This window comes from Nycticebus coucang, chromosome 7 (genome assembly GCF_027406575.1).
Source record: "Nycticebus coucang isolate mNycCou1 chromosome 7, mNycCou1.pri, whole genome shotgun sequence".
In the NCBI taxonomy this organism is placed as follows: Eukaryota; Metazoa; Chordata; class Mammalia; order Primates; family Lorisidae; genus Nycticebus; species Nycticebus coucang.
The window spans coordinates 124,472,694-124,485,929 of record NC_069786.1 but is presented as its reverse complement, the minus strand read 5'-3'; the positions used below and the strand labels follow the sequence as shown (position 1 = coordinate 124,485,929).

The following is a 13,236-nucleotide window of genomic DNA, read 5'->3' as shown; positions in this document are numbered from 1 at the left end:
CCTGCTGTACACATATTATGCCATATTATGCTCATGAGGAATAAATAGGTTCTTGCTCCTAAAAACATGGGTTCACTAGTACTCCTGTGTGCTATGTTATATGCTTATTATGCCATGAATTCATAGGGAATGGGTTCCAGGAGCTCAGCTCCTTTCTGTTACTTCTCACAAAGTGGGCTTCTCTGGGTGGCGCAGGCTGGCGCTTCAGTTGAACCCAGGTACCTTTCTCTTTGGCTTCCTTCTTTTTCTGATCATTTTCCTTCACACGTTTCAGGAAGCTATCTCGGCTCTTAGAGTGCTTAATATGCTCAATACGAACATTAATCCTCTTCGCGAGGATCTTGCCCCTAACTTGTTTGTTTACAACAATGCCAACAGCATGCTGGGTAACATTGTAAACTCTTCCAGTTTTGCCATAGTGACATTTGTGTGGATGCCTTTTTGAACGGTACCCATTCCCTTGATGTCTACAATATCACCTTTCTTGTAGATTCGCATATATGTGGCCAAAGGAACAACTCCATGTTTTCTAAAAGGCCTAGAGAACATGTATCGGGTGCCTCTCCTCTTTCCCTTTGTGTTTGTCATTTTGGTGAATTACTGGAAGATGGCGTCTCCGGCCAAAAGGAAGCAACTGTACCCATTTCTCTCTGGTCCCTGCACCTGGCATCTTTTTGTTCATTCTCTGCTTGTTGAAATCCTATAAATATTTCAAGGTTCAAAGAAAATACCTCTCTAAGAGGTATCCTACCTCTCTGATTATCCTACCCAGGAGTAAATCTGTCCCTCTCAATTCTAAAACACTTCTTTACATTGATTAACAACTTTTACAAGCAGCAAACTGGCGTAACAGACAATCAAAACTCGATTCTGGAGTTAAAGAGATTCACACTCATCTACTTTTAAACATAAGACAGGTCAAGAAAGGCAGGTTTCTCTGTTGTTGCATTTTGCACGGTCAGTAGGGCTCTCATTCACCTTCCACTGAAGGAAAAGCCATACAGGGTCCCAGCTTCAATCGTGGCTGTCACAGTCAGCGCCTGCCAAGGTGGGGAATTCCATCTTCCACCCACCCCACAACCACTAAGGGAGAAAGCTCCAAGTTTCCAATGTTTGTTAAAGAGTCATCAGGGAGAAAAAGAGCTTCTGTATTCCTCTCCCCAAATTCCTTTTATTTGATTTTTGTCCTTTGTGAAACCCTTTTCACGCTAGTTTCAGCAAAAGAGATGCTAATTTTACCCATTTTTTTTTTTTTTTTACCATTTTTGTGGTTTGAACTGTGGGGATCAGTTACAGAAATTCCCTTATAATATATATAAAGCTAGAATGTATATAATTGCATCATTGCTGAAAGTCACAAGACATCCATGGGCAAAAACAAACCAACAAAAAAACTGTCATAAAACTCATAATAAACCTAAGTACAGAGAAGAATCTTCCCCCTAACAGTCTATGGAAAGATGAGAGAAAAGCAAGAAATAAACATTCAATTTACCTACGTCTGAGTATGTGAGGGATTTCCTCAACTGCCTTTCCCACAATTCAGTGCCTTAGAAGAAAGATACTGAAGATGTGTGAAGAGTATCACACCTAACTGAATTCTACCCACTTCTACACCACAAAACAGAAAATGAAAGTTTTAAGAACTAAAGGAGTCCAGGACTTGGTTTTACTGGTGAGTTTAATTCTGCTGAGATTTAGTATAATTAGCAAGTCAATATAACAGAAAAAGTATACACAATTCAAGGTACTTTAATCTGAACCTCTTTATGGACACTATAAATTAGAAAAACCCCTGTGATGCCTCCGCGCCACCCCCCCACCCCGCCCCCAGCAGGATGAGAGCTGAGGGACCCACAGCAGTCCTGCTCCCTGCACTGACGCCGCCACTCGCTCCCGACAGACAGACTCATGTAACGTAAGATGATAGGAAAGTCAGCTCAGCACACAGTATGATGAAATAAAATCTTTCGATAGACAAATACTGCTTTAGTTGACAGTTTATTAAATACACTACATTTGTACCTTATTCTGTATTTTTAAATCATTCACACATGGACTTAGTAGAAATGTACTTTATAGAAAACGATCTGCAAAACTAAGAAGAAAGAGTGAAAATACTGCACACATACGAGATAAACTGCTGAAATGTTAGAAATTATTTTAATTTAATCTGTACAGATGCTTACTGAAGGCAATCATGAAATATTAGGTGGTTTAATTTTCTTAAATCTGGCACCAGACCATGACTTCAAAGGTGTTAATATTGAAATAGGGATGCAAAAATGTCTATTAACAAGACTATTTAATCGAATAGTGTTTGAGAAACAAAACAAAATGTTTTTCTTTTACAGATATTTTTCTAAATCCATTCTCTAAACACTCTCTCCCATTTAGAATTAGTTGTGCAGACTGATGAGGCCAAAACTCAATTTCTTAAAAAAACAAAAAACAAAAAACACTAGAGCCTATTTACAAAACATGCAAAGGGAGAACTCTCAGCAGGTGTTAATGCAGAACTGGTTAAAAGGGAATACAGCTCAGTGACAGAACATACCTTGACGTCTACAAATATAAGTCCTTCCCCTATTTTCTGGAAGAAATACATTTTCAGGGCACGGACTATAAAACAGCATACAATGCAAAGATAAAAACAAAGAAGTTTGAAAATCTTTTATTATTTCCGCTGTTGAGACAATATTTTTGAGAGCCGACGTTACCTCTAGCGGCGAAACCAGAGCCAGCTATTAAGCAGCCAAAATGCTACAGTAATTGAATACATGACCATTTCTCTTTTAGCACGTTCTTTGTTCTCCTCTTCTAGAAGTTGTAGACGTCTGTTTAGTTTGATTATCTAAGTAAAACAAAAAAATACAAAACAGAAGCTTTAATGCATACAGCAGTGATTTTCAACTGGTGTGATCTTAGGAGTGCTGTGAAAATTTCTGAAGATCATCAATTACTTTTTTTTTTTAGAGATGGAGTCTCACTTTGTCACCCTTGGTAGAGTACCATGGCGTCACAACTCTCAGCAACCTCCAACTCCTGGGCTTAGGCCATTCTCTTGCCTCAGCTTCCCGAGTAGCTGGGACCACAGGCACCCGCCACAACGCCCAGCTATTTTTTTGTTGCAGTTTGGCCAGGGCTGGGTTTGAACCCACCACTCTCGGTATATGGGGCCAGCACCTTACTCACCGAGCTATAGGTGCCACCCCAATTAAATTACTTTTGAAAGAAGTTCAAAGCACAGTAAGTATGTTCTTTTTTTTTGATCAACATAACTTAAGCGTGCTCTGGAAGTTTAACTAAAGGTTCAAGTGTGCTGGGAGATAAGGTTGAAAAACACTGGCATAAAGCAACTGGATTCTTATCAAGTAGTACGTATAACAATTTACCAAAAGAACTATTATAAACCTGTGAAATTTCATCATTTGGAACAAAACAAACACAACTATCAATATTATCTACAAAAAAAATGTTATTCATGATAGCTTAACTTCAGTTAAATACTCTTTACTTTCCCGTCCTCAAATTTCTGTGTTGGAAAAGGTCTACTTCTTTCCTTCCTTGATCAGACAGCAAGCAAACTGCCACATACATACTGCCTTCTGGTGGGACTGGCTAAGCACACGTGTAGGCGGGCTCCCCCTGCCCATACAGGGCTGCTGTCCCTCTCTATGAGACTCCAGTCATCAAGCTTCTCAGTTGTTCATCTTTAACCTGGTATATTCTCTGTCCACCTCCCTGAGTTACTAAGAGGGCCCCGTAAAATGAACTATTGTAGTGAGTCCTATGATGGGCTACCCAGACCCTTCAGGTCTGAACAGCTAATATCCCAGGTGCTAGAAATGGTGTTGGTTGACAGCAGCATCCTCGGCTGTTGGTCGTAACTATGAATAACCCTGGGCTGAGTAACTGCTGCCTAAGCTCGTGCTGTCCTCCTGATTTTTACTTAAAAATACTTCACTTCATCTAATTTCCTCTGCATCTACTTGGGACAGACACAGTGAGAACATCAAATGTGCCTTCCCCACACGTGTATATGTCTGTGTGGTTCTAGACGCTGTGGAAGCACACATTAAAAATACCCACAGGCGAAACTGCAGTTGACGATGGGCCTTGTTACACAGTATAAGAAACACGCAGAGACAGCACGGACTAGTGTGGCTTCCAAAATGGCGTTCTCAGACACAGCGTCAATAACAAAGGGCCCAAAGTGATCACTCCACATGTTAAAAGCCAAACAAGCAATTTATGGCTGTACCAGTTTACTAAAATATCAAGCAAGATTCTTTATCATTATCCAGAATTATATCAATCTATTTTGGTAATACTGTTTTATGCTGATCAAAACATGTAAATGGTGGTTTAAAATATCTTTAATCAAAATGAGAAAATAAATTATGGCTTACTAATAGTTTGATAGACAAAATATTCCCATTTGTGAATTCTACAGGGAAAAATGATAAACTACGACATTAATATAATTTAGGATCGTGTCTTATTTGGTACACTGAATACCTGTCGTCTTAATGAAGCTGCATCTACAACAGTCATGTCATCTGACGCTCCTTCAATTGCTGCATCTATGTTTGAAATGCCATACCTAGCAAACAGAAATAAAAGTACAAGTAAATATTAAAACAGAACGAAGAGTAACTGACAAGTCATGTACTATGTAATGTTCAAAGAAGTATTCAGAAAGAGTGGTATTTAAACAATAGACACTACCAAAATACCACCTGACACTAACACAGGAAAAGAAAAAGCTGCACGTGACGACTGGACACGACACTGGGAAAGTGCCCTGGAACCTGGAGAATGAGGAAAACCCTGCCCAACGAAAAACAGATCATCTACAAGCCAAAGGGACTAGGAACAATGAAAAAGATCCCTGGCTGAGAAGGTTTGACAAAATAGAATTCTTATACCAACTTCCGTCCATATGTGGTTCTATAGGCAGAGACTCACCGACAGGAAAGGCACAGATAGCGGACTAAGTAAAAACAAATCCATCACGGTTTATTTCTCCTCCTCTTCTCACTGCCCCTTGCCTTGCCATTTCTGCTCTTTACTTCTCATTTCCAATCATTTATTCTTCCCTGTGTTCTCCCACAGAAGCAATTAAAAAAATCTCCCAAATACATCTAGCCACTACACTTAGGTCCAGAATTGGCTCAATAATAAACAGGATTCAGAAAAAGCACACAAAAAGATACTTTTTGTTTAAATGCAGTTACTTCTAAGGGGCACGCTGATTTTTAAATGAATGACAATAAACTTCTGAAAAACAAATAAAAATGCCATTTTTCTCCTTTGCCTGGATTGCCACACTGTAAAATGTTTTAATAATAGCATTATTGAGGTACAATTTATATACTATATGATTCACCTATTTTGTGTATCTGTTGTATATCTATTTTGTAGCCTATATGGTTATTTCAGTAAAATGACACAGTAATATTTCTGAATGAGCAGAATATATAATAAATAAACTGAGCTAAAAGTTACCCCTATGTAATCCAGAGTTGGCCCATGGATCATCTATTCTAACATCTTCGGCAAGCCCCCATTATAAAAAGCACAATACCACAAAAAGTAGTATGAAGAATTACATTTCTCATCTGGACATGTTAAGAGCCCAGACTATTCAGAAAAATCTCCTGTTTTCAAATACTGTTAGAAGTATTCCAAAACACTTTAACAAAGAAATTATGCAAAACAGAATTTAAACAATACATGGTGTAGACTGACTCAAGTAATCTAAATGTTCCTTTGAAGGCTTTCTCATTAATTCCTTTCTTTGTGAGAACAGAGTGCTGAGAGTAATCTCATCAGTTAGAGAAGTAAACTACTTAGCAGCTGCTAGAACTGTGGTTTTACAAACTGCTACGTTATTATTATTATTTTGAACATTGAAAGAGAATTGTTAAATGATTAGTGGAAAAATAAGTGTTGAAGATTCCTATACTGCATCCTCAAAATAAAACTTTTATTTCCCTGAGTTCACGTAAGAGGTGAATAACTAACTAGAAGAAAACTACAACAAACCAAAAGAAGCAGCTGCCTCAAAGGTGACGGGACTGAACCGAACATAGGGAATGAAATACAAATGAAAGGGATTACTCACAAATTAAATACAGAATGAACTGCGGTTTTAGGGCTCTTTAGAGGAAATCTTCATTTGCAAAGAAATCTAAGAATATGACAAAAGATTTTGCCTATGTAATTCAACTTAAAACAAAAATCTTATTACTTTACAATGTGTTTTAAACTGAAACTTGTATTCATCTGAACTAAAAACTCTGTAAGAATGGCTAAGACAAACCACTGGCTGAAAATATTTTCACAAAGGAAAAGGATGATAAATTTAAAGAAAAACACAATGGAAAACTACAATGAATTGAGTTAAAATTGCAAAAACAAGTCAACAGGGTGATATGGGACCTCTACAGGCACACTTTTTAACTCCTCCAACATGAATTCCATATTAACAAGAAACTAATGTTTCCCCCCTTCCCACTGCTTGAACAAATGTACCACCTTCTTCTAATCACAGAAATAACGCTTAGTTTTACATCTACTACTATACATAATATACATTATTGCTTAAAATAAAACTGGCTCTGAAAAAATTACAGTGACAGCATCTGCAAATACCAATCAGCTTTAGCTTTTGTTTTCTCAGAAGATGGGAAAACTAAGTGGGGATCTGGGCACCTGAGAAACACGGAGTATCTGTACACGCCACTCTGTCTGCCCTTGTGCAAGACAGGAAGAAATATTTACTCAGGCTAAGCATGTCTGAAAGTGAGAAAGGCTTAAAACAGCAGAAGATAAAAATGTTTAAAATGAAATCCCCTTTCTAAATGCCCAACTTCCCAAACTGTCAGCTTGTCGATGCTCATTTCCTGCAGTAAGGTGATGCCTTACACACAGGTTTATCCGCGTACTAAAGTGCCTTCATAGATAATTAACAACTAAAAAGGAAATGCTAGACAGAGCCCAGGCAACAACTAAAAATGAGGTACCTAAAACAAGATTTAAGTGTTTTGGCAGATTTTTCAGTGTTTAGAAGGATCTCCTATAAGCTATTAAAATTGCATTTAAATAAAACATTTCAGATATTCACATGATACAATGTCTTAATTCTTAAACATTTTCCCTCAGAAAATGTTCCCTGCCAAATGTCGTCACTGATCAGACTCATTGTTCTCAGAAAGAAGCAGGACACACTCATCACGGAAAGCTGGAGAGGTTCAGGCTATAACATAAAGGCATGCCTACTACATGCGTTAGGCCTACAAAATACCAATGTTGTCAACCATTTACCCTGGTAATTACAAAGTCTCAAAATTTACCTGACGTTGTCATGATGCGGATTAGAAGTGGCGGCAGCAGACCCACCACGCAACACAGGTCTAAGGCAGGTTTTTGCGGGAGAAGGCACAAGACAGAATCAGGAAACAGAGAAGTAATAAAATAAAAGCAAAAAAAGACAAATAAATGTCAAATTGGATTATATTGTATGTTTCAATACAATATAATATCTCTCTAATACTTTAAAAATCTTTGTCTCCTATGTTCTCCATTTTATGGTTTTCAGAACTTTAACATTTTACGATTGATTAAAGAAACAAAGGGAATCTGCATTTATGCAATACCACAGCTCCAACACATACTTTCTGGTGCTTATGACTTAACTTTATAAAATTTAAGACAGAAGCTATTTTAAAAGTGTAATTCCTCTATTCTAGTTGGAAAAAGAAAATCACTAGCAACTACAAAAACACATCGAGAATGGGTTAACTGCACCCGCACGGTCATGGTTGCTCATGTGACAAACAGCTCTATCTCAAAAACTAGTAATTTCAAGAACTTGCCATTTCTCAAAATTCCTTCCCTCTCACCTCATCAGTTCTGACTGGCACCTGCTGTCTCAATGTAGCTGTGCCTCATTCAAACTCTCAGCTCCCCAGAGGAAAGACACACCCCTCAGTTCTGAAGCTGAGCCATCAGAGGACAGGCGACAGCATGTGACGGGAAGTGCGATACAGAACTGAGTCTGAGTCAGGACAGCCAGGCCTGACATGCAGTGCCTTGTGGGAATTTTCACTCAGTCCCAGCACTTACTTTGATTCCAGAGGAGAATCAGTTTAGTTCTCTACCTAGACAAATAGTAACCTTTCCAATAAATTGTTTTTTTAAAATCAGAAAACAAAAACTCCATGTGTTCACTTGTCATTTCTCCCCAAAGTAGTCAGCAATATTTACTAACCAAAAAAAGGGAGTCTGGGTTACAGGAACCAATAAGGATTTTAGAATTATTAATCCCATTTTCTCATGTCTAATTCTCCAAGTAACTGATCTAGATGTCTGAATTTAAGTAGCAAAGCAATAATTATAGCACATATATAATACCAAATGTGCCAATTTTTTCTCTAAGTTGGAATAGCTGTAGAATTCTGACTACCATACAAATCACTATTTTCTGACAACTGAAGTTTTAATGTTTAGCTTCCACATGTCCCAAAGGTGCCATCAGTACTTAAAGAATACATTTCTGAAGCCCAGAGGATAAGGGGTTCAAAGACTTTTGTTGACTAAATAAATCACATATCCTTGAGATGGGTTTTAAACTCATCCCATCCTAATAATGTATCTACTCTGTGGTATTAGAAAAACTTACTTAACCACAACCTTAAATTACACTAATATCAAAGTGGCTAACTAAACGAAGCCACTGCTGTGTGCTTCCTAAATCTTTTTTAAAAAATGCATACTACTATGTTCAAATGGGTCTGCCACATTCAACATGTTCCACCACAGAGATTGCCCTTTTACAGTGCAGAGCCAGAAAATAATACAGTTACCTTTCACAACGTATTTCATTTTGTCTTCTCACACTGGCAATTGACACATATAATATAAAAGTAAATTAGACAGGTATTTGGCAAAGTTAGAAACTTCATTCAAGCACCACTTTCTACCATAGGTATGATTTAATACATGTAAGAAGTCTTTTCAACAGGCAGCTTTGTAGAGTGGCAAAGGGAAGGAAATCCGAGGGTATCGAACACCAGCATTAACTCATATACTGACATTTTTGAATAAATATATACTCCGATTTAAACGAATGTGTTTCTTTGCTATAGAAATATAAACTGCTACAATAAATACTTTGACTGAGACCAGCAACTCTCATTTTTAAAAAGAAACATTACAGATAACATTGTATTAACTGCAGCTTTGCGTATCTCAGTCTTCTAAGGTATATTAATAGGGATACTTGCCCCAAATATAAATTATTCACACATCAGTTTCTTATTCTATTCACCCTCCTAAAAACAAAACTTGAGCATGACTCATCTACCAATACTTGAGTAATGCTATTACGTTTAGGAGTGAAGTTTCTTTTTTATTTTTATTTTTTTATTAGACATGAATCTGCATTATGCTGCCTAAACTGGAGCGCAGGGGCTATTCACAGGAGCCACCACAGTACACTGTAGCCTTGAACTGTTGGCCTCACGAGCTCCTTCCCCCTCACCCTCCAAAGAGGCTGTGAATATAACTGCACACCACCATGCCCAGCTTCTTTTAAAAAAATATTAATGTTGGAGACTGAGATACGTAGCTTTAACAGATAGGAGGATATGGGTACTTCCTAATCAGCAAAGAACCAAATTGTAATAGCGTTTTAAATTCCACTGCCACTGACCAAAAAACACACCTGGTGCTTTCCCCAAGTGTTTTGGTAAATTTCAATATATTAGTTTTCCAAATGTATAACAATGACCTATGTAAATAAACTCCTAACGTGTACCTAGGACTTAACTTGATTTTCATGTTGAGCTTGGTTTAGAATAGATCATCTAAGTTCTCATACATGGTACATAAACCTATTGACAGTGTCTTTTAATGTACAAACAAAAATGGTTCTTGTCAAACAACTGTGAATCTACTTTACTTTATGATAAAATAAACAGAAAGCTTTTGTGTCTTTCTGCCAAAGGGTTCTAGCTTAAATCAAGCATACCTTATGTGATGACATAAGACCAAAGATAAGATTACATTAGCATTAGCAGCCAAGAGTAATAAACTAGAAAGGAAAAAAAATGATTTACAGAGCAAGGAACATAAAGCACTTAAAAAATTTATAAGCAGTATTATTTTATAATCATGCAAGTAGAACATTATCCAAATTTCACATTCCTATTTCTTTCTTTTATCTTTTTTCCTCATCCAGGTAAGAGTGCAGTTGCATTATCACAGCTCACGGCAACTCAAACTCCTGGGCTCCAGCAATCCTCCTGCCCCAGCCTCCCAAGTAAGTGGGATCACAGGTGCGCACCACCAAGCCTGGCTAATTTTTTTTCTATTCTTAGTAGAAATATCATTTCAATCTTTCTCAGGCTGGTCTCAAACTCCTGACCTCAAGAAATCCTCCCATTTACATTCTTATTTCTTGTATCTGAAAAGTCACACTAAACACTTCTTGTAGTAGAAATAAAAAGTTATTTGGTACTTAAAATTCTGATCAAATCTTGTTCAACATTTAGATCATAAGAACATTTGAATATAACTTTAAAAAAGAAAAAATCCTTTCAATGATGAAGGCGTCAGTAAGACTGACAAGAATCTAACCCTCTGGGCTCCAGGATGACAAGAAACAAATCCAGGAGCAAAGTTCTATTAACAGAACAACTTCATGAAATTCAGAAATCTTATTTAAGTAAGAAAAGATCATTCCTTGTCAGGCAGGGAAATTTTAAGTTACCAATTCACTATGATATTCAAAACTAAAATAAAATGTCACTCAAAAAAGTTCTTCATAATAAGAAAATACAAAGTGAAGCTTATGTAGTAAAATTTCTGATTTGGTATGTTCGGTCTTGAGGCAAATTTTTTTTCCATTAGGGAGAAAAAAAAAAATCCTCATTTTCACAAATTCCACATCACTGTATTGAACTGTCCATGTGTTGGTGAAGGGCTCTGTCATCTAGCTATTGTTAAAGTTGCACAGGATTTAGAAATATCTTTCTCATTCTGGTATTTTCACTGTAATAGCACTTTAATATGATACACAAGAGGATACCTGGTGTAGAGTAAATCTGTTTTAAGAAGAAAGGAGAAAAGAGGCCTTTGTAAATACACGTTCTTAAGTGTCAGGTATTTTACATTATCTTTTCAAAGAGCTCCTGACATACTAAAGTTATTGTCCCTATTACTATAAAGGTAAGAAAATTCCTCAAAAGAATCTGGAAAACTAGGTGTTATTATCCTCCCTCCTCTCTTTTTTTTTTGTTTAATAGATGAGAAAAATGAGGCCCAAAGCAGCTAGGCAATTTGTTCAAGGCCATCATGCAGCTTCAGTGGGGTGGATCAAGACTGAATCTGACTGATATCCTGAATCCATGCTTTTTTCTTCTGTACCTTGACACTTCTTACAGCTTCCAAATAGTCCAAGATCGTCTTTGAAGATTCACTGAGCATAAAAGGGACTGTAAACCCTTGGATTAAGGGGGACAGGGGGGCCAAGAAATATACATACATATATATAATTCTCCATCACCATGAGAGTTCTCTTCAAGCTCTGTTTAGTTCAGCCCTTGTGTCCAAATACATAGCATTAGATTAACCCTGAGAAGGCTTAAAAAGGCATGGATCCAACAATGGTAAGCAGTAAGAACAGGTGCTCATGATGTATGGTGAAATACCTGGGGCCTGTGTGAGTATTAAAATCCCTCACAAGAAAAAGTTTGTTCAGAGCAAGCTAGAATACAAATTGGTTCCTAAGGTAAGAAATAAGATTCAGACGGGCCAGCTTAATTTATTGGGAGTTCCTTAAAATGTAAAAATTAACAATCTAAAAACTGATAATAAAAATTCAAACACTAATTCTCAGAAGCAATTAGATAACATTCAGAGTTGAAATGAAACTGACTATCCCTTCCCACACTATGCCAAAAAAGCTCTAAATTCCTCTTTTTTTAGACTACCATGTAGTAACAAGGACAAAAAGTACTTGAAATAACTGCAAAAAATTATTTATATGAACAAGTCTAAGTATATTATGATTTTACTTGGAGATCTTCAAAAATGAGATGTTACCAATACTGAAAAATATCAGTCAGTATTATTAAAAAGATAATAGCACCTGGGATTTTCAATATAGGCCTAGAAATCCAAAATTAAGAAGGAAAGGGGAGCAATGTCCTGGCAGCTACACTGACATCACCTTCTTAGTTCTACTCAATGAATCCAATCGAATTCGTATCATAAATGATTAACTAGTATGCGTCAGCCCAACATCCCACACTCAGTATATCCCTGAATGGACCCATCACTTAGCAAAGCCTGTGAGAAAAATCCTTCTCCCTTCTCTACATAGTTAGTAAACACTCTCCTTAACAAAAAGCAAGCTAATGCAGTACCATGAAATGTGAATTTTGGACAATAATTTCAAATTAAAAGAAAGCAAAGCAAGTTAACTTCAAACCATTGCATCTTAGAAAGAGATCAGAAGGTGCAAACATAAAAGGAAGACGCCACAGTCCACTAAATAAGAAGCCAAAGAATATGCAAGAAAGCCAGCAAGAGTCACTGACGGCCAGTCACCTGCGAGTTTCATCCAGCACATCCAAGATCTGCTGGTAAGCCCTACGAGTGGAAGACTGGATAAGCGACAAAATGCCACGAGCAGAGGAAAGATTAGCTCCATCTTCAGGTAACATATGGGGAGGACAGACCCGAGCCTGTTGTGGCGATGGTGTCACACTGTTTACACAAGCACAGCAAACGAAGAGAAAAACACTCACATCAGATATTTATAAAACTTCAGCTGAGCAATTTTTATCTTACTTTTCTCAGTTTGTTAGTTTTCTTGCCCCCTTTTCTCCACCCTTTCTCACCCCCCCGAAAATAAACAAATCAAATAAACATTTCGAATTGTTTTTAAAAGCTAGCTACAAACAAGTACTTGTACTTCTGCAACCCTAAACATCAGAATTAACTGGAAATGAACGAACAACTTTGGGAAAGAAAAAGAACTACAGCAACGGAAGTGTTCAACCCCTAACTGAGGAGAAGCTGCCTTCTTTGTTTAGAGTGTATACTCCAGTTCAGTGAACCAAACCTCCACGAATAACACTGCAGACAACTTATGGATGAGCAGGACAGGGAATTCTGGTACACAGGTGCCAAAGTTTAATACATGAATCAAAAGTGATTCCA

At 37.3% G+C, this 13,236-nt stretch overlaps 1 protein-coding gene across 11 annotated transcripts in view; it reads right to left on the bottom strand.

Moving 5' to 3' along the window:
• Positions 1–2,658: 2,658 nt before the first annotated feature.
• MFF (mitochondrial fission factor) overlaps positions 2,659–13,236 on the bottom strand; it is a 33,303-nt gene continuing 22,725 nt past the window's right edge. For 4 of the 11 annotated variants that reach the window (XM_053598299.1, XM_053598301.1, XM_053598302.1 and 1 more), the window contains 5 exons: positions 12,622–12,780; positions 8,874–8,906; positions 7,362–7,421; positions 4,522–4,606; positions 2,659–2,854 (listed from right to left, as the gene is read on the bottom strand). In XM_053598299.1, coding sequence (XP_053454274.1) covers positions 2,723–2,854; positions 4,522–4,606; positions 7,362–7,421; positions 8,874–8,906; positions 12,622–12,780 — 469 coding nt within the window. In that variant the 3' untranslated portion in view covers positions 2,659–2,722. The remainder of the gene's footprint in view (positions 2,855–4,521; positions 4,607–7,361; positions 7,422–8,873; positions 8,907–12,621; positions 12,781–13,236) is intronic. The other 7 variants (XM_053598300.1, XM_053598304.1, XM_053598306.1 and 4 more) reach the window with 4 other exon arrangements.